Genomic DNA, 21,521 nt, shown 5'->3' on the forward strand with positions numbered 1-21,521 from the left:
CCTAAGTACAAAAAACTGCTAAGTAACTTCCTCAAACTTCTCAAATCACTTCCTCAAAACAACAACAACAACGATAACAACAAAAAAATATCATAACAAAAAAGCAAAATTCCCATTTAAGATCAAAATGTTAATCCAAGCATTGTGAGAATGTAATGTGGAAGTCATAATAATAACTTTATGTCGCTCGAGTAATGTCAATACGAGCAAAATTCAAAAACGGGGAAAAAGAACAAAAAAATGTTAAATTTTCATAAAACTGATTGCGTCGGAATGTGAAAACATCATAGGATATAAAAATGCGTAAAGACAAGAACAACACTATGAACAAGGACGTTATTTACAAATAATTAAATTCATAAGAAACAGAAGAAATAGGATTCAAAAGAAATGTGGAAATATGAAGCAGAGTAAGGAGGCATGAATGGAAGTCATGGTTTGGTGTAATTCAGGTGCCTAGTCTTTTTGCTGAGCAGTAATTGTGAGATGTTGTTGGATTGTTTTCATGATAATCACTAGCAAATTTATATTTTTTCCAAAAATGAGGTCAACCCATATCCCTGCCTCCTCCGTCCCAAACACCACCTGATCCATCTCAAACACCATCTGATCCGTCTCAAGCATCACTTGATCCATCTTAAGCACCACTTGATCTGTCTCAAGCACATCCTTTCACGCCCCAAGCATTCCTTCCACGTCTCAATTATAACTTCCCTCGTACCAAGCATAGCCTCTCCTGTCCCAATCACAACCTCCACCGTCCCAAGAATGGTTTCCCTTGTCCCGTACAAAAACCGTACAATTTCTTGATAACTTGTAAGACCTTGGAAAAACCCTACACATTATTAAGACATTGTACGGTTTTTGACATTAACCTGACGAAGTTGCCTGTTTTGCAGCGTTGACCTGGTTTACGCACTTAGTCCCTTTGGATATACTAATTTGCTTTAAATTTCATAATATTAATCATAAAACATGACAAATTCCTTCCTAAATTAGATCTGCTTCTTCCTCAATTAAATCACTTATTTCTGAAAATAGCCACAAATCCATCCATCATATTAAAAATGAATTATAATCACTCTAAGTCCACCCACAGTTGATTCAAACTAATTAAATCGTTACTGATATCCATTTAATGTTCCATTCAATTTACTTTTAGGGTAGATGTATCAAATTGCACGTGAATTCTTATTTATTTCACCAAAAAAATGTATATAAAGCTCATTAGCATTATGTTTCAACTTAATGGCAGCACATAAAAGTCGCAGTAACAAAATAAGGCAATTTCAATAAATCAAGTATGACTTTCTTTTCGTCTATAACTTCAAAATTTAAACATAAAAATTGCTTATGCTTAGTATTTTCATTGATCCATACATAATCTGGTAAAGTATGCAATAACATCACATAAAAATCACATCCATTCTCATAATTCATATTTCTTTTATGGGAATTTATACAATACTAAGCTATGAAGAGACTTAAAACTACATAAATTTATTTTTTGCTGGCAATTGTATTTACTTGGATGTCACACCCTGGTGGGGATGTTGTGAATTCTGAATTTTGTAGTGATGTGTTCCTACCCCTTAAAGGCAGAAATATCTTAAATATACTAGATAAGGATGCTCGTGAGCATTGCTATCAGCTATCACTCTGTGCTCTGCAATCACTCAGTTCTTGAGAGCACGTCCTTTGTCTGCTAAGGTACATGACACGAAGAACTTGAGGTTCAGCGATTCTGACCAAATACTAAAATGGGCAGAAATCTGTTGTAGTTTTGCCCGGGATGCTCCTGTACTTTTCTCAATTTCTGCTGTGTCCCGACAAAGCCTTAACATGTCCCGATTTTTAAAGAATCGAGAATTCCATACAATTTTTGGAATTTTGGATAAACCCTAAAACTGCCAAACTAAGAAATGTCCCGATTTTTTCCAAAAGTGTCCCGATATTTTGAGAAAATCCTCTGACCTTACCAAATGCCCCTAATTTCTTAACCCGTCAAATTCTTCGATTTTCTAGGGTTTTTCCAGGGGTTTTCATAAAAGAAATACCGAAAACCTTTTAAATTTTGGCAATTCACACAAATAATTTCTTTTTTGCTTCCTACCTTGGAGTCGGTTTTTAAGAACTAAGGCCTCAAGGTTTCAATTCTGACTATTCTACTCTGTACCTGTTAATGAAATTTAAATATCAAGCATCCAATTTCGATTGCTAAAGACTTTGATCGATCCGTCATTATGCTGACGATAATACATAAGTGTGTTCATATTGCACCGTATCTGAGAGTACAAATATGCAATATTTTATAACTAGTTGATGGCAAGTCAATGACCAGTTTTAACGTATTTTTGTCCACTCAGGATAGTAATGCTGTTTTTGGTCCACTTTGACGTCGTACAGTACAATTTGTCGCAATATGCCACTCGAGATATTGAATTCAGTAATTCAAGCTATACAAGAACATCAATGTCATATTTGAATGTATTACTTACTTTTTGGAACCATGTTCCAACTTGGAGCCTTAGTTGCTACCAAAATCACAAAGCATTCTCAAATTTTCAGTTTTGACATTTAACTGGCATTCCTTCATTTCCGTCTTACGTCTTATGTTGCTTATTTAAATGTATTGGTAATACCAAGGTGATACCAATCGATGCTTTACTGATCCCCCAGCATTGTCACTCCTTAATATAATTTGCCCAAACCAATTCCTAATCATAAATCCAATAACTCATTCCCACCAAAAAACCCTGACAAAATTACCACAAATACCTCACTTATTCTTCCTTTTCAAGTACTTAACCCTCCCGAAATATGTACACAAAACATTTTAGGAAAAAAGCTAAAAACATCAGTATTAGGAAGTTAAAAGTAAAGTGCTAAAGAAAATAAATAAACCAATAAATTTCTTTTCACTTCCTTTTTTTTCATCCCTCGTACCTTCATCGAGACAAATTATTCTCATTTTATGACTTTTTCTTCTTGCTTTTCCTCTATTAAACATTCTCACTTCCCTTACGCTCCGTTGATGCTGTATTTGAATGTCTTCTTTTTTTTCACTTATTGCCTTCCTGTGTTGTTGTCTACTTATGCACAGCCTCACTTGCTAATGATATTTTCAATTTTTTCTCTCTTTTACAGTCACAACGACTTGCCATGGAATATAAGAAAATTTTCAAAAAATCAACTTCGAGAATTTCGTTTTGGCGAGGATCTACGCTTAATATCGCCATGGTCGACGAGTCCATGGTCACACACAGACTTGCGGCGACTAAAAGAGGGCATGGTATCAGCTCAAGTAAGTATTATGATTTGAGGATGAAGAAGCAAAAAAACATTCATTACAAATTAAAATTTATCGCCTATGGAATGTCGTTAATGTTTCCGGTCTATCTCCTCCAATCCAGTGTGCTCTACATTGTTGAGTTGGAGCTTTTGTGTAGTTCATGCAATGGGTGGTGAGTTATGGGTGGAAATTATCAAAATGTTGGGGTAGTCTTGAGAGTTTGAAGCTAGGGAGTAGCTGGAGAGGGGTTTTGGGGTCAATTACTTCCTTCTTATTGATTGTGACTTTTTGCGTCGACAGAAGTTCTGCAGAAATTCTGCGTAAGTTCTGTCGACGCAAAAAGTCACTCCTCTTCTTATTTACTTCGCTGGCCGTACAGATCCAGCTGGATCTCTCGCTGGGTGTCATTTGATAATGTCAAGTGCTATACTGTCTCTATCCACAGATTAAAAGCTCTTTCTCTACATCCCTGGCTTAAAGGGTAGTATTTTGAGCTTAATTATAGACGATTGATAGCCAGGGATGTCAGATGGAAGGTCTTTTGTGATAACTCCAAGTCGGAGCATGGTTCCAGTAATTAAGTAAGATAGCCCCTGGTGTAGACAGAATGCTGACTGTTGATCTTTTGATCAATAGACATTGCAGCATTTAGCATTGTCGCAGGACAGGCAGCTATTGATTCAGTTGGACCCTCAATTCAAGCTAAGCTACTATCTTAGGTAGCTTGAAGCTACTATGTCTACTACAACAGAGCAGAAGCTATTTGGTATTGTTCTTAAGTAGCTATTTCCAGCTAAGCTCAACTTAGCTGCTTAGCTGCTTAGGTAGCTTGAAGCTAAATATAAGTGGAACTTAGCACTCTTCATTACTCCTGAGGTGTCAATACAGCCTCAGACCCTAAAACTATACTCAAAAGCCTCTCCATCAGCTTCAAGTTCCCATCCCAGTGATCTCCCCCCATCGTCCATAAATAGAGCACGAGATGGGATATAAAAATGAGACATTCAGATATCATTATGCAATAAAAATAAGAAGGAAATGTGCTTTTTTGCGCGCTACAGCGACAATGAATGTTATTCTTTTTTTTTTTGCTGATGTTGTTGATGCTGATGAGTAGAAGAAGAATGGCTCACCCTTGCTTATGTTATTGGAATATTCTAGCAGTAAAAATCGCATTCTTACTTCCTCTGTTCGTCTGAAATTGAATGTCTTTCCATAAAAGAGATATGTACAATAATAATAATAATAAAAAAACTGCTATTGAGCGATATCATGCAGCGCGGAGAGGCACTTATCAATGTGTTGTGCTTCTCTCGTCTACTCAATATTTATGGACCACTTTCGATCATTTCCTTTATCCATATGATGTGTATTAGGGGTTATAAGCTGTTTTATATTTATACATATCGGGTAGTGGAACCTCCAATGTGATATATGATATATCAATTTTTTTGTACCCACTTCTCCCATTATTCACTTCTGCTTCCTATGCGCAATATTTGAAATGATTTTTTTTTTCTTTGTTTTGTATTGAATGTCACATCAGTTCCTGTATAGCATTAACAGCATAAATATTGTATGAAATAAATGGAAGATTCATCATATAATAGCCATCAATAAATGATCAGCATTTCTACTCTCGTGTCTCCCATTCATACATATATTTATTCATTTTTCGTTATAGTTGAAATTCACATTTGATGATGTGTGGATGGAATGGGATTCCTTGAGGGAAATTTTTGTAGGTTTTATGAATTTTTGGGTTTGAAACCTTCTTACTGGCATAGATTCTGCTGAGAATTGTCTTGTTGTTTCTGATTGAATCTAGTTATCAATTCTAAATCCTTAGATGCACAACATAGCCGCTAGAGCATCGTCTAGATGACAATATGATAGCTAGAGTATATGAGGTGCTCATATGGCAACGCGACAGATGTTTAAGTCCAATTTTATTAATAAAAGATGAAATTTGCTGCAGCATGCCTGTCAGAGGGACTCCTAAAGGTCAGATTCTCTCCAATATAAGCCAAAAAGTGGGCGGAGTCGAACTAGGCTCTGGTTAATTTAGATTATGTTGGGTATGTTGGGATGTGTAACCGTCTCGAGAGATTAGGAGCGTTGTTGGCATTAGTGCATGAGCTTCGAAACTCTCAGTGCAATATAACAGCATATTGGAAAAGCCTTGAACCTTAATTTTCAGCAATCTGGGTATGAGATTGATAATTACTCACTATTTTAAGACGTTGCACTTTGGAGGTCAAATTAAGATACTAGGCCTTCAGGATTACTCACTTACGGTTTTAAACTAAGATTTTAGTTGATCGAGTCAAAAGCTTCCCAAAAACTTCTATTCCATTTCCAATTATGAGGAATCCTAACACAAATTCCCCCCAAAAATCACCCAAAGGGTCATCACTCACAAACCCAACAATGTCTGCCTCATATTCATCATAAAGTATTTCATAAATAATTTGACTTTGTGAGTCGCATCAAACAATTGCCATCATTTTATTCTTTTTTTCATTTTTTTCGTGTATGTTCTTTCCGGAAGGCAATAGAAAACACATCAAAAAGCGATACAATCTCATTTTAGTTATTTTTATAAGAGACAATTTTTTGCAGTATTCAGCATATATGAATATTATGACAGAAGGCTGATGATGAGGATAGAAAGTGAGGGAGGGGAAGTCAAATAGCGAGAAATTAGAATTGGGAGGCTAGATATTGAGGTTAGGCTGTATTTGGGGTCAGAATTTTGAATTTAGTGATGCTTTGGGATATTTATGAGGAACCAGTCAACTAAACCACACAATTTCTGTTGTACTCATCCATATTCTTGCAAGTATTCAAGTTAAGAGTCAAAATCCCAAAAATGCGCCTTCTACACCATCACCCAAAATTGATTTCCTTACTTGTTCCAAAAAGTAATAAGCGCATCCAAATTAAAAACACTATAATGAATCAATCAAACTTTTATGATGACTCATTTTTCACTGTATAAAGTTCATTCATTGATGATATCACAGCTAAATGAGCTTTTGTGACAGTTCCGATGATATTTGAATGAAAAAGTAATTAAAAGCTTTATTTTATCTATTGCACAACAAATGACAATGTTGATAAATATTGGCATTTTTAAAATCCCCTCTGGGAAATCAATTTTTGTGAGACAAACTCGGCACAATTAAAAAATATTCCAATAAAAAGCTTTTAAGGAAGCTCATCGACAACGATTGTTAATACAAATAGTTTTTATAGTCATTTTTTATTGACTTTATTCAAAAACTTTATGTCTGAATATAAAACAGATATGATGATGATGATGTTTTGATACATTTATAGACATTGTCTCTGCTTTTGTTATTGTGATTGTTTTGAGGCAAAGTGGCTAACTCATCTCTCTGTGGGGAAAATATTATGGATAGATATGGATAGATGTTGGAAAAATATTAGTTTTTTCAGGGGATGGAATGTCAAAAGTTGGAATTGAAATTATGCTTGAATGACCTTATGAGCTGGAGGAACTACGATTAACAATCTAGTGTACCACATCCTTTCGACCAACTGTTTATATTGGGATTCAAACACTTGCAAGCTCTGTACATTGCAAAGACACGAGTCCGTCATAAGATCTGATGTATCTTGCAATGGACCCTAATACAAATACTAATATATCCTTGTAAACCTAGCACTGGAGACACATTATGTATCCAAAGACCTCAAAACTGCATTCAACACATGAACACATGAACCGTAGTTCGTAACTTACTTTGTTACTTAATTAAATAGCTGGCCATACAGATCAACTGTGATTATGCTTTCTCGATACCGGGTCCAGGACCGGGAGTCCCGGAAAATCCCGGAAAATCCCGGAAAATTCCGGAAAATTCCCCCACCGGTCCCAATTTTGGGAAAACAAAACTACGGCCTCCCGATCAGATGACTTCTAAAGCTGACTCTATTGTTAGCTATCGTCAGCAATTTACCAATACCAAATGCAATTCTGTCTCTATCGTCATCTTCTTTCCAATAGTTTTGTGGTCTTCCACGAGCTCTTTTACCATCCACAAAGTCGGATGCTTACAAGATGCTTCATAATTAGAACTGTAAATTGGAAAAAGAGCTTTGAAAATTACAAATTCCCTGAGATTGAACCCAGTATCTTTGGCACGTAAGACCAACACCCTACCATTTAACCCACTGATGCCATTTCACCACTATAAAATTATTTATCATCCCTTGAAATCCATCCACAAAAACCACAAGAAGAAATTAACTCAGAAAGTCATCAACATTTTTATGACTTCATAAAATTTTAGTTTAATTAATTTTCTCATCATCGGTCTTTAGTGCCATAATAATTCACATATATTCCCACACCTTGACAACAAGAAGCAATCAAAATTCTCACAAAAAACTGCTCAGAAACTACCAAAAAACAAGTTTCCAATAGGACGATAGCAAGAAAATATGGAAAGTCAATAAAGAAATTCAAATAGTTTAAGACTAGAAATGTAAGGAACAAAAAAAAAATCAGCAGATTTCATTTTATCGACTAACAGACTTGCCTTTTTCTCCATGATCGTAAAATTTTGTCATTATGGCTCATTTTATGCCATAAAATAAAATATTCATTTTGAATACCTTACTCTGGTGTCTTCTACATGAATGTGAGTGTGACTATGTTAGTCTTGTATTCTATTCAGATATTTATGCATGTATGTCCAACTGTCGATGGAAAATGGAACAAAAAAGTGTATGAAAGGAGACTCAGAATCAGAATTGCAAAACAGGCAAGAGTTGCAAAACAGGCAAGACTTACAAAACAGTCTGTGCAAAACAAGTGCCTGTGACAGGCCAAAACCGTACAAATTTATACGGTTTTTGCCTGTCACAGGTACTTGTTTTGCAACTCTGAAACAGACATCTGTGACTGGTAAAAACCGTTCAGTTTCTCGATAATTTGTATGGATTTGTAAGAAAAACCATACAAATTATTAAGAATTTGTATGGTTTTTGCCTGTACCAGATGTCTGTTTAGCAACTCTTAGTCAGAATAAAGCGGAAAAAGTCATTTTATAAAATAAATTTCCTGCAATGAAAAATGAGTTTGGGATTTAGATGTGAAGTTTTGGATGTTAGGAGCGCAATATTGAATTTTAAGGAGATCTTGGCATTTACATCAGCAAATTAGAACAGGGTTTGATCACCCCTAAACCTCGATCCTTCTAAATACGGCCCAGTCTATTAGCAATTAAATATTGAGCCTCAGTTTTCTGTTTTAAGGATTAATGTGGCTTTAATGAGAACTTTGACCAAAAAGGGAAGAACTGATGCTAATCCTCCGTCGGCCTTCTTTCTTTTGAATACGCCCTTCGTTTGCAATGACCAGTTTAACAGTCTGGTTACCGGTAAAGAGTATAAAGATAATCTTATAGACAAGAATGGCAGAATATCGATCAATTTATCCAGCTAGTCCGACAAAAACGGTCTGGTTACCGGTAAAGAGCATAAAGAGACTTTAATAGACAGAGAAGGCAGGTTGGCAATCAAAAAATCCAGCCAGTCCGACCAAACACTTAATATCCAACATTTCACCCATACCCACCATCAAATCGATCTACCCAAACTGCGGTATAAAGTCCAATAAAAAGTGAGAACACATAGAAAATGGAAACAATTTTTATTTTACTATTGTCTCTCATCTATCTATACACAGAAAGGAAAATCCATTAAGATCAAAGTGCTTCGATTTCCTTCCAGTACTCGAGGGTGGAAAAAGAGAATAAGTCGGTCGGGAAATTCAATAACATTATTGTCATTTCATAAAATCTCATCGTATTCTATTAAATTCCATTTTTTTCCACTTCCATTACAGTTTTGGTCTGCCTATGCACCATGTTCATCACAACATCTCGATGCTGTACAGCTAACATTAGAACAAATAGATTTAATTCGACGATTAGTTCTTCTATATCCACAACATATGTCACTCGTAACAACAGCTGATGCCATTGAAGAGAGTCATAGAAAAGGACGATTAGCTAGTCTAATAGGTATTGAAGGTGGACATAGTATAGGAACATCATTATCTGTTTTAAGAATGTTTTATGCGCTCGGTGCACGATATTTGACGCTAACGCACACATGTAATACACCATGGGCTGGTAAGTAACATTTTTTTTATGGATATAATAATTTCTAATTTTTTATTGTGTCTGACTTGGACGTTAATGAACTTGGACATGAAGTTTTGTTGAAATGGAACTTTAAAAGGGTTGATTAAGTGTGATGTCAATCATAAATTTGTATTATGGATGTCGTGGCGAAGGAAAAGTGTTGAAATTAGAGTAATACAGAACTATCTTAATCAGGAGCCTGTTTTTAGAGCTTAAAGCAAGCTTAAAGTCATCAAAAATAGATTTAAAGACGCTAAGACAGTTATGTCGAACCAAAACAGCGAAGTGAGGCATTGTTCATGGAACCGACCGATATTCGGTCAGATTTGAGATAAATTTCGGTCCCAAGAGCCTCAATTGTCGTAGAAGCTGCTCAACTGCACCAGAAAACAACCAAGCCATTGTGCTAGAACACTGATGAGCAACCTGTGTGCCGTGGTACGTTAGTAACTGCCAAAAACCGAATCCTATTAATGGTAACAGTGGTAGCTTACCACCAGGGTGTGCCGTGGAATAGAAGGTTGACCATCACTGCTCTAGAACATCCAAGCAGTGTCTCGTAGCTTCATGGGCCAACCTTAAACCATCCCACTAAATAGCTTACCACACTAGCTTACCACCAGGGTGAACTGTGGCACAAAGAAGACCGCTTACCTCAACTCTTGAACATCCAAGTACCGTCTCATAGCTTCATAGATCGAACCTTCAACCATCCCACTATCAATCGGACATAACAAATGAATGACCCACAAAATACACACGAAAAATAAGTTATTGTACTCTCAAACTTCTCATCATATCGTGCTCTAATAGTTATAATATCACAAATAGTTGCCACATAAATGATAATGGCTATACCAACCGTCAAAATACACAAACACAAAACCCCAAAGCGAAAGAAGCTTTAACAGTAACTTTAATTTTTGAGCATGAAAAAAAAGTAGTTTTGGAAAAGTTTTGCGTTCATTCTTCAACTTTTGCTTACCTTATCTCGAGTTTTGTAGCTTTTTTTCTACTGTGAGTGAGCAAACAGAAAGTTTACGAGCAAGTCAGGGCATTGGAATGAAAAAATAGAATATGAATTTTTGGAGTTACTTAGCTGATGAGGATTAAAGGAGCTTTGAAATTTGTTCAAATGAAAGTTTTTTTCAATGACTTTTTAAGTCGATAATTGGGGTTGACTGTTGGTTTGGAAAATTTTTGGTTGGAATTTATCTCAAAATATCTTCAATTTTACAACCAATTCTAATGTCAATTCCATTGACAAAAAGTTTTTCGATTGTGTAATCCACACCAACATACCCTTCAGGTATAAAATTGTTTTATTTTTCTCAGAATTCTACATTCCAGGGGTGGGCAACCTTTTGGTTTTCTCGGCACACCTTAGTGCTGGGGGATTGAGGAAACCGAAGTCTGACTTCGAAGCTGACCAAATGTCAAGTGTACCTTCACGTGGTATTACCACCAAATACACAGCTGGCGACCGAAGCTGTGCCGGGATACGTACTCAAAAGTGTAGATTAAAATCCTACCCAAACCCTCGCTTGAAAGGTGGCAGCCCCACAAACAAGCTACGGATATTGGGCTTACAACTTGCTATCTTTGAATCCAACCTGTACAAAGAAAGCTTAGTGCTAAGTCTTGACCGAAACTGCATTCGGCATACTCATGGTTTATGACATTTCCACTGATCTGTCGCAGCACACAGCTTGCCCATCACTTCCACAAACTCATTTTCATCCTCAATTTAAGGCACACTGAAAAAAATTCTCAATTTAAACTTCCGTAAATTTTCTAAAAATATTTACTTAGTCATTCAATCCGTTTTTCTTTCCTGCCTTCTTACACATTTTTTTGGTAGGAATTCCCACCACTTCTCAGTGCCTCATGAAACAATATACATAATAATAACAACTTTTAATTTTTCAAGTTGACTCTCTCCGGTGTGCGAATGTTGATCTCGATGAAAGTTTCATGATGAAAATTTATGCAAATAAAGAATGATTTTTTTTTAAGGGAAGAAGAATGGAAATGAAAGACAAACTTAAGCGGGCGGGCGAGTCATGGGGAAAATGAGAAAATGATTTTTTTTTTGTGGATGAGCTTGTGATGAAATTTTGTCAGAATTTTCAGGAAGTTCTTGAAATTCGTCAATAGTTTTACATTAAGGCAGTGTTGTATGAACTGTGTGCTGCGGAACTTACTGCAGACTTGTTTCTAATGTGGAACTTAGGTCACAATAGAAGAATTTCCATCTGACTCTGTTGCTGTGGATCTGTCACCTAGTTTGACATTCTATCATCACTGCTTTGTGTCAAGTAGCTTTTGGGACCTCATTGTTGCCGTTTCCCTTGAGGATTCTAGCCAATGAACATGTAGTTAACTTTTGGCATTACGGCACATCTTAGTGATAAGCCTTGATCAAAATTAGACATGGCATACGATTGTTGGCATTGCAAAATAAATTTAGTGACACACAATTTGAACAGCACTGCTTTTAGGGTGCTGAAATGAGGTATCTAGATTGGTATATCTCAAGTTCAAGCTCTGAATCAAAAGTTTCAAATTAGCAAGATAACCAAGCAGGAATACTGCAACTTATGATTCCCAGGACAACCCTCAACTATCAATGCTATACAGCCCAAAACCCAAAATTTTTTCTAACAAAATCCCCCATAAGGATACCGGCAATTTCATTCAGTTCAAAATAAATATTATCGTACAGCAAATATACTCGAGTTAAATTATTGAGGGGGGCGAAAGAGAAATTACTTTTTTATACCCATTCAATTAAACAATGTAAATTACTCTTCCTTTAAAAAGAATTTGCACACGAGCGAACACTAAATGGCATTGAGTTTCAGGTTGAATTTTGACTTACAATTATGTAAAAAATGTGGATGTTAAGGTTGTTAAAGATAAGGACGGGATGAGTTAAGATGAATTTTTGAGGAAAGGGTTAAAGGATGGAGATCTGGTGCTGTAAAAGGTTTGGAGGAAAGCTTGAACTGGAAAGATCGTTGATTGGTTGAGATGATGTCATGATAGTTGTATAGCAAGGCATCTTGGGGTCCAGGGGAAATGGTGCACTTCTCCAACTTTTCCTTGCCTTTATCCATATTTTTCCTCCCGTGTTCTACCTTGCCCTTCATTTTCGACCATATCCCATCATTCCCCATCATTCCCCACCATTCCTTATGCTTCCCCACCTTCCCCACTGCGTCATATTGTAGCTTTGTCAATATAACTACAAACTTCGCATCACAAGACATCCATACGACCATTTAACATACTTATTAAATTAACATCTCAAAATTCCATCAATTTTGAATCATATTCTCAAAAAATCAATTTTCAACAGTCATTGCCTTCATCCACAACTTCAAAATACCCTTTCAACCCTGAAAACTTCATTAACTTCTTACTTCCAATCAACAAACCATTCATGTCACACAATCCCATGACCCCAATTCTCATGTTCTTCATCTTTTTTTTTCCAATTACAGATTGCTGTAAAGTCGATGAGCCAGGACAAGTGCCGCATATTGGAGGACTTTCACATTTTGGAACGGTAAGAAGAACTAGTGCACATCGAATGTGACAATTTAATTCCACATGTATTTCGAGTAGAAAAAAAAAATATTGGGATGAACTTCAATTTATTTCTAATTACAGCTCGTCGTTGCCGAAATGAATCGACTTGGGATGATTGTCGATTTGTCTCATGTATCTGTACCAACGATGCTTGATGCTCTTGCAACATCGAAAGCTCCAATTATCTTTTCACATTCTTCAGCGCACGCTATTTGTAATTCATCGAGAAATGTGCCAGATCATGTGCTGAAACGAATTGTAAGGACTTTTTTGGTTTGGTCGTAACTTATTAGGGTGGTCAGGGTTGGATAATTTAGGAATCTTGAAAGATTCATGAAATTTGAGACTATTTTGGGTAAACTTGCCCGAGTGGCTAGCTGCCTAATTTCATTTTGCCGTTAAATTTGCCAGCTGTGTCTTCAAGCTACCTCAACAAGGATGGAGCCGGCTTTAGACTTACTCTCCGAGTGGCAACGGACCCACGTACGTCCGAGCCAAGAAAGTAAGAAGTTAGTACGTATAGTTAGTCCCTAGCAGACAATGACTCTTGAGTAAACTCGGTCAAAATAATTGAGCATACTAAATTTTGTGAACATACGCAAGTGTGAGCATACGCATGCTTCTTGTCTGTTCGGGACTGTTTATGAAGTTAGATCAGTTCACCTAAGGACGCACCCAGAATGGCTGTCAACTTCAATTCTTTGACCAAAGACGATCTAATCAAGCAACAGAAGACTCAAAACTTAATCTATATTAGCACAATAGGGTCCATTAGTTGGGTCCATCCCGTATATCGTGACATACTGGTGTGTCTTGATAAATTTCAGGTGTGTCGCCAATGCCTGAAGAGTTGCCCATCACTGACATAGCCACTAGTTTGCTCCTACATCACCATGTTGACTGTAAAGTATTTATGTGCTCTAAAAACACCACGATGACTGATTCCGGTTCAATTTTACAGCAGAACATGAAGTTTGTCACACAGTGCCACTCAAAATAAGTTCCAACTCCGACCACCTTAATAATACTTGCTGTATCACATCTTATCCATTAAAAATTTTCTCAACAATTTAACTTTTTTTCTTCTCCTTTCGTCCACATCCTAAATTCAATCCATTAAATCAACAAACTTAAAACTCATCAAGGCTGTAAATCAAGGTCTTGTTATGGTTGCATTCTATCCACACTTCATTAGTTGCGGTGAGAAGGCTACACTTAAAGATGTTGTTGGTAAGTTTCATTCCATTTGTTAAATTTACATTCAATTGAGAGAATAAAAAATAAGGAAATAAGGAAGGAACTGAAAAGAGTCAATTATAAAGTTTCTTTAATGATGACCTGAATTTGTCATTTATGATTCCTTTAAGTTAGGGTGGCCAGAGGATTTTTGTAAAATATCCGGACACTTTTGGAAGAAATCGGGACATTTTGGGGGTTTTGTCGGGACAGAGCAGTACAGCAGCGTCCCGGCAAAAATACAGCAGATGGCCGCCCGACTTTAAATGGATGCTGAAAGGAAAATGACAAACTTTATTTCAAAAATGTCATTCAACTTTTTCCTTCTTTGTTGTTGTTGCTGTTCTTCTTTGGGTATGAGGAAATGCTGTTGTGGTGGCTGGCAAGTCGAAAATAATTTTTGATCAGCATACATAGCAACCTCATCTCTGTCATCCTGATGAGCACGATGAATATCACAATAGATAAACTTTCTGCAGACACCATCCACAGCCAATATGTCAGATTCCGTAACATCACTAATGAAAATGCACACATGAAACTTTTCTAATTGACTAATCACAACTTCCAACTTAGCCAGCTATAATACTTCCAACATTTTATTGCATTGTTTCCTCTTTTTCAATTTTACTGGATGTTGTGCTTAATTGAAACTAACACATAATTGTGTGTAGATGTTGTACATACCCAAGAAACTATTATGCACACGTGTTAAAGCCATTATATCTATTGCCTTCAAACCACTAAGAAAATTAAATTATTTTTTTCCTTCTTCCTGTTTGTTTCATAAATGTTTTTAAATGTTATCAGTTGTGAGGAAGTGCTGGAGGAAATAGGGAAGAATAGAAAGGGGAGAACTTCAAGGGATGGGAATTTGGGAAGCTTTTTGAACATTTATTAGAGAGCTTTTTGAACATTTCTTAAAGAGCTTTTTGAACATTTCTTAGAGAGCTTTTTGAACATTTCTCAAAGAGCTTTTTGAACATTTCTAAAAGAGCTTTTTGAACATTTCTAAAAGAGCTTTTTGAACATTTTTTTAAAGAGCTTTTTGAACATTTCTAAATGAGCTTTTAGAACATTTCTTAAAGAGCTTTTTGAACATTCCTTAGAGAACTTTTTGAACATTTCCTAAAGAGCTTTTTGAACATTTCTTAAAGAGCTTTTTGAACATTTCTGAAAGAGCTTTAATGATTTTAGCTAGGCCATAATAAACATATGTGCATATTAAGTGCGAAGACCCCCTTAATTGTAAATTACCACTCATTTTCAACCATTTCCCCAAGCATTCAACCCTTAACACACACATATAAACCAATATAATGGAAAATAGTTTTCTCAAGCTCTGCATTGTAATTGTCGCAACCAAAAAATACAGAAAGAACTAGAAAGTGATATAAAATAAAAGTTTTTTATCCACTTGTGTTTGCTTTTTGTAAGTGTCGGTAAAAATGTTTATTGTTTCATTTATTGTGAAATGTGCTAGTTTTTATCGTAATTACCTATGTTCATTAATGGTTTGGAAGGGAAGTGGAAATTGCTTGATAGCTTTGCTAGTTTTATTACGACACACAAAGGATATGGGGAGAAATTTTTATGATGAGGGTAATAAATAATAGAATTTTGGTGGGGGTTATGAATATTTTTTATTAGTTTTTTGCACTATTTTTGGGGAATTTTGATGAAATTTGGTTCAAAATGTGTGCTTGACGTTTTGAATTTGGGAATTGAACTTGAGTTATTGACGATATTTGAACAATTGTCATCATTATGGCCTGCAACTGAGCATAGTTCAGCTCCCTTGCTGGCCGTCTTGAATTCAAGAATCGAACTTGAGTTTTTGATGGAAATCTTAGCAAATTCCATCAATAAAGCCAACAACTCTCTCAATTTCCCTAAATAAAACCAATTAAATTGACGAATTCTTTGACATTGACTCTTAATCAAGACCGTGTCCACCCGAAATCACCCAAAAAATACCAAAAAATCAACCATTTCCAATCCCAAATCACATCATCTCCAAAACTTTCCACAAATTCCAATTAAACAATCTTTAATTGTTCAAAAACTAATCAATTGCGTAATTATTGTAATGAAAAATTCCACGAAAGGTTTTCGTAAAGGGTCGATGATACAGCATCTATCCATTTATAACTAATCTGTACATGAAGTCTTATACTTTTGTTTTAATCCTTAGACAATTTTCTATAGCGCGTGTTGAACTTTGAATATAATCGGATATCAAAGACATTTTTCATTGTTACATCCACAAAAGCCAAGTCAATTTGTCTAAGAGCTATTGAACCTCTCTCAATTTCCAATCAAGCATGTCACAATCATTTGTTTCAATTATAAAAGAACTGAAATTTTATGTAGCAAAAGTTTGAACTCAAAGAGGAATTCTTAGAAGTAAAATTGACAAAAGCTATCGACTTATGTATTATAATTAATTGTTCATGAAAGCTGAAAAACAAAAGGAAACAACTTGTTTTGAAGTTAATTAGAAAATGTTAAGGTAAAGGGCGTTAGCAACGATCAAATGACTTTTTGGGACTTTATAGAATTTCATGAAATTTGATATTTTGTGAAATAATAAGAACTTTATGTTATTTTTTGTCAAGTTTTGTTGTTGTTTTTAATCCTTTGCTAATTTTTGGATCTAATTAGAGTGATAATTAATACAATTCAATGATTATGCATTTGCTCCGAGCTATAGAACATAATTAGACTTCCTTTGTGTTGAATCGAAAGCTATTTGATGAAAAATCAACATTTAAACTTGCCAGGTGGAAGGTCCGAGAGAAAATTAGAATTTTGATCCAAAGTCATTGATGAATTAAGTTAAAATTGAGAGAATTTGTAGATTAAAGCAGAATTAAAGTAGAATATGAAATAATTCAATAGAATTGTCAGTTGTAGGGCAAGAAGAGTGTGGTTGAAGATGAGTGACTTGTCCAAAAGATACAATTTTAGATAGAAATCATAAGGACATACCCCCAAATTACCCAATACAGTTCAATTATTATCTCAAATCTTCATCAAACATCATATCCACAATAAGATCTTCATAATAGAATCAACTAATCATAATAAGATGTTTCAGCTACAAATTATAAATATTCCTCCTACCCCACATCCCCCCAACATCTTCATTTCATTTGTCTAATCAACACAATATATCCAATAATATCCCAGAGGATGCCACACAACAATTTACATTAATTAATAAAACAAAACAAAGCCAAAAACATTGTTGAGACAATCTATGTGACATAATGAGAAAATTAATGAAAAAGATAGTCATATGTGAATAAACTAATATAATAAGGAACAACAAGAGTAAGAGGGAGATATAAAGTGTTGATAATCACGAAAGGAAATGGCTCAAGTTCTTGGTGTCCATTTAAATGAGAAAATTTTATACAACTTGCTTATAATATTAATTATACACGTAGGAGGTAGACATGCACACGCTTTTTGTTGAATTGTCAGTTGTCGAGGAGCTATGTGCTATTCACCATTGTGTACGGAATGTGTGTTTCGATAATAGCTTTCATGCTATGGTGATATGGACAATAATTGGAAAGATTGTAAGAATTGTCAATGTTGTGGGGGATGGAAAGAGATATTATGGTGGAAATCAGCATACTATTGTCAATTTTTTAGGTTAGGTTGTATCTTAAGAGGAGGATATGGAGTGTTGACTACTCAGTCTTGGTGGTTAGACCAGAAAAACTATAGAAAATTGAAGAATCTGATTGATTCTGACTCAATTTTTGACAAATTCTCAAAATTCGCGGAATCTCAGTCTCTATTTCGCTATCAAGAGCCAACAGAAGCCATCAATGCTTACTTAATGTGACCATATTCCTGTGTGGGCCTACCGAAGCCATCTACACTTACTTACTGCAGCCATATTCCTATGTGCGGCTACCGATGCCATCAATACTTACTTAATGCGACGGTATTTCTATGTACGCCTACCTAAGCCATCAATGCTTACATACTGCGACCATATTCCTGTGTGGGCCTGCAGAAGTCATCAATGCTTACTTCATGCGACCATTATCCAATGTGGAGCTTACAACAAAAGGCTTTCCTCCTGACTCTGTTGCTGGCCCTGTCATCTAGTTTGTACAAAATCACTGTCTGCACGTTTAGCTGTCATTCATTCATCACTGTTCTGCCCCTACTGGCTTTTGAAGCTCCTGGTCACCGTTTTCATCAATTCTATCTTCATATTCAGTTATCAAGGAAGACTGTCTTTCGTACCATATTTTCACAATATCCACTCCTAGTTCTTTTGATTGAGTATAATGACCTTATGTTTTGACATCTTTGTGATCATTTTCAGATTTTCTTTCCAACCAATTTTCATAGAAAATCTCTTTCTTCCTTCCAAGACACCAAACAATTGATATAATTAAGAACCTCCATAACAACTTAAGCCATCATCCAAATACCCATAAAAAAAGAATATTAATTTCATAACAAATATAAATTGCATCCCTTTTTTTTCTTACACAACCGCAGTACTAAGTGCCTAATAACCCAAATATGCATGAACATCTTCATCTTACCATCGCAGTCAGCGTACATACACACTCTGAATCGATTATGAGAATTTGCCCATTAAATACTTTCAAGTCTTTTTTTTGCTTTAATTGCCAGCTAGCTATACAATATACAGCCATACACACTCAATTTCTCTTACACTCGAAGTGTTCATTATTTAAATTTTATGACCACATTATTTGACTATATTTCATGAGCTTAACTAGGGAAAAAGAGAGCACAAAAAAAGAGAGAGCATTAAGAGAACGGCAGGGATTTTTTTTTTCACAGAATATTTATTGCTTTTGGGGTGATTACCCGTTAAGTATGACGTGAGAATGTTTTGGATGAAAGTTTAAATGGACAGAGGACTATAAAGTTTTTTTTTGTGTAAGAGATAGTTATGGAGATGTGATGGTGTCTTTATGGCTGTTATGGTAGTTAAAATACTAAGTAGTAAAAAATGGGGTTGTTCACTTGTTACAAAAAAGGTCTTAAGGGGGCGGATGATGAATATAAAAGTTGGCTTTGAATTACGAGAGAGAGAGGAGATGGAGAGGAGAAGGCGAAAAATGGAAATGACAGGGGGAGGACATGGAGAGGACAGGAAGAGGACAGGAAGAGGACAGGGAGAGGACAGGGAGAGGAGGGAAAGGCAGAGGGAGTTAAAAAGGAAGGGAGGAGAGAGAACTTGAGAAATGAAGGGTTTGATGGATCAAAACGTCGATTTTCCACATTAGGCAATAAATGACCATACTTACTTACTTTGCTGGTCGCACAGATTAATTGCGATCAATGACCTCCCATAAATGTCATCTAAAACTGGCTTCTAACGCTGACTTCTACTAGCCAATTTCCAATTCCAAGTGCAACACTATCTCTATCATCATTTTCCTTACAAAAGAGTAGTTCTTTGGTCTTCTACGAGCTTAAAAAGTGAACGATCAAAGAAGTATATTAATTTTTATAAGGTAGTGAAGATCAATATCGCATGAAGGGGTTGAATGATTGCTGAGAAGTGCGATGAATACAGTGAAGATCAGTCAAGCAAGAAAGGGGGTTAGATGAAAGCTGAGCGTTGGGGAAGGGTGGAGCGAAGATCAGTCGATCATGAAGGGGGATTAGATGGAAGCTAAGCGTTGAGGAAGAGTGGAATGTAGATCAGTTGGGCAAGAATAGAAGTTGGATGAGTGCTGAGAATTTGATTGGGTGGAATGGAGATCAGTTAGACAAGAAGGGGGGTTGGATGGGTGCTGAGAGGTGCTGAGAGGTGGAAAAGGTAGAGTGAAGATCAGTCGAGCAAGATAGGGGTGCTGAAAGGTATAGAGGGATGAGGGGTGTCAATTTAAGTTATTCCTCCACCTTTTTCTAGCTTTGAGTACGATTAGTGTCACCATGTTACATTTTAATGTCTATAGAACTAGAAAAACTACATGACCATTTTAAATTCCATTCCCTTTAAAGCCTGTGCATCAACTCAAAGCAGACAAATTCTAAAATCGCATAAAAAATTATAAAACTAACCTAAAAAAATTCGCATAGAATACTTCTATATATAAGTAATATGTTGAGTGGGGGCCACTTGAATAAATTAAGATTTTTATCGTGCGGAGAAGAAAACAACATCAACGACCACCACAACCGCTACTCAAATGAAATAAAAAAAATACAAAAAAAGAAGAATAATTCAATGAATAGCCGAAAATGGGAGAAAATTTCACTGCAGATGTTCTTTTATTCTTTATATTCTCATGAACTGTAAATTATTTACAATTTTCTTTTTACTAATGGACTTCCTGCACTTTTTTTTTGTGTGCATCTTCACTTTACAGCTCACATAAATCACATAAGGGATGTTGCTGGGATAGATCACGTAGGTAAGTCATGACTTATGGTACTTTAATTAAAATATTTTCTTTAATTTTTCTAAGTGGAACTAACTTTATATTTAATTTTTCCTGCTTACTAATTGGATACATTACAGGAATTGGAGCAGGTATGTAACTTTGTTGTTGTGGGCTTCTAAAAATACATCCGTAGAAGCTTTAATATTTATGAAATGAAATACATCAAAATTCACTAAAATATTCCAATTTACTTGTTCCATTAATAGGCTACGATGGAGTAAATTTGTGAGTATCTAAAAATACTTTATGTAAGTCAGAGGTGGGCAACCTTTGTGACGCGGCACAAAGATTCTTGAAAATGCCATGAGCAGGGCTATAAGCTGTGTTATTTGCGGTTACGGTTAAGACTTACTATCAAGGTGTGCCGTGGCACACAGGTCATCCACCACTGCCATGCACCCCCATGACACCACACTATACCAAAAAGCACACACATATAAAGTCATAAAATATTCCTTAAATCTTAATTACACGATACAGTCACAAGATTTACGACATGAAAAATCTTTCCATTAATATCTAATGAAAATCGAATATAAAATTTAAATTTTTCCATTAATTTTTCATTCTATAGAGTACCAAAGGGACTTGAAGACGTGTCTCGATATCCATATCTATTTGCAGAATTGCTAGCCGACGCTGATCGATGGACGGAGGAGGATATAGCAAAATTAGCTGGAAAGAATCTCATACGAGTGTTTCGACAAGTCGAACAAGTAAGATTAAGAATTTATGCATTGACATAAATTTAAATAATTAATG

At 35.7% G+C, this 21,521-nt stretch overlaps 1 protein-coding gene across 1 annotated transcript in view; it reads left to right on the forward strand.

Moving 5' to 3' along the window:
• LOC139086876 (dipeptidase 1) overlaps positions 1 to 21,521 on the forward strand; it is a 68,031-nt gene that overhangs the window by 35,410 nt on the left and 11,100 nt on the right. Inside the window, exons 3-11 of the mRNA XM_070635494.1 lie at positions 3,148 to 3,304; positions 9,171 to 9,459; positions 12,978 to 13,042; positions 13,147 to 13,323; positions 14,211 to 14,295; positions 20,685 to 20,729; positions 20,837 to 20,848; positions 20,966 to 20,984; positions 21,334 to 21,475. Of these exons, the coding sequence (XP_070491595.1) occupies positions 3,148 to 3,304; positions 9,171 to 9,459; positions 12,978 to 13,042; positions 13,147 to 13,323; positions 14,211 to 14,295; positions 20,685 to 20,729; positions 20,837 to 20,848; positions 20,966 to 20,984; positions 21,334 to 21,475 (991 nt within the window). The remainder of the gene's footprint in view (positions 1 to 3,147; positions 3,305 to 9,170; positions 9,460 to 12,977; positions 13,043 to 13,146; positions 13,324 to 14,210; positions 14,296 to 20,684; positions 20,730 to 20,836; positions 20,849 to 20,965; positions 20,985 to 21,333; positions 21,476 to 21,521) is intronic.

Source organism: Chironomus tepperi, unplaced genomic scaffold (assembly GCF_022539635.2).
Source record: "Chironomus tepperi strain 1889 unplaced genomic scaffold, CSIRO-AGI_Ctep_v1 contig_89, whole genome shotgun sequence".
Lineage (NCBI taxonomy): Eukaryota > Metazoa > Arthropoda > Insecta > Diptera > Chironomidae > Chironomus > Chironomus tepperi.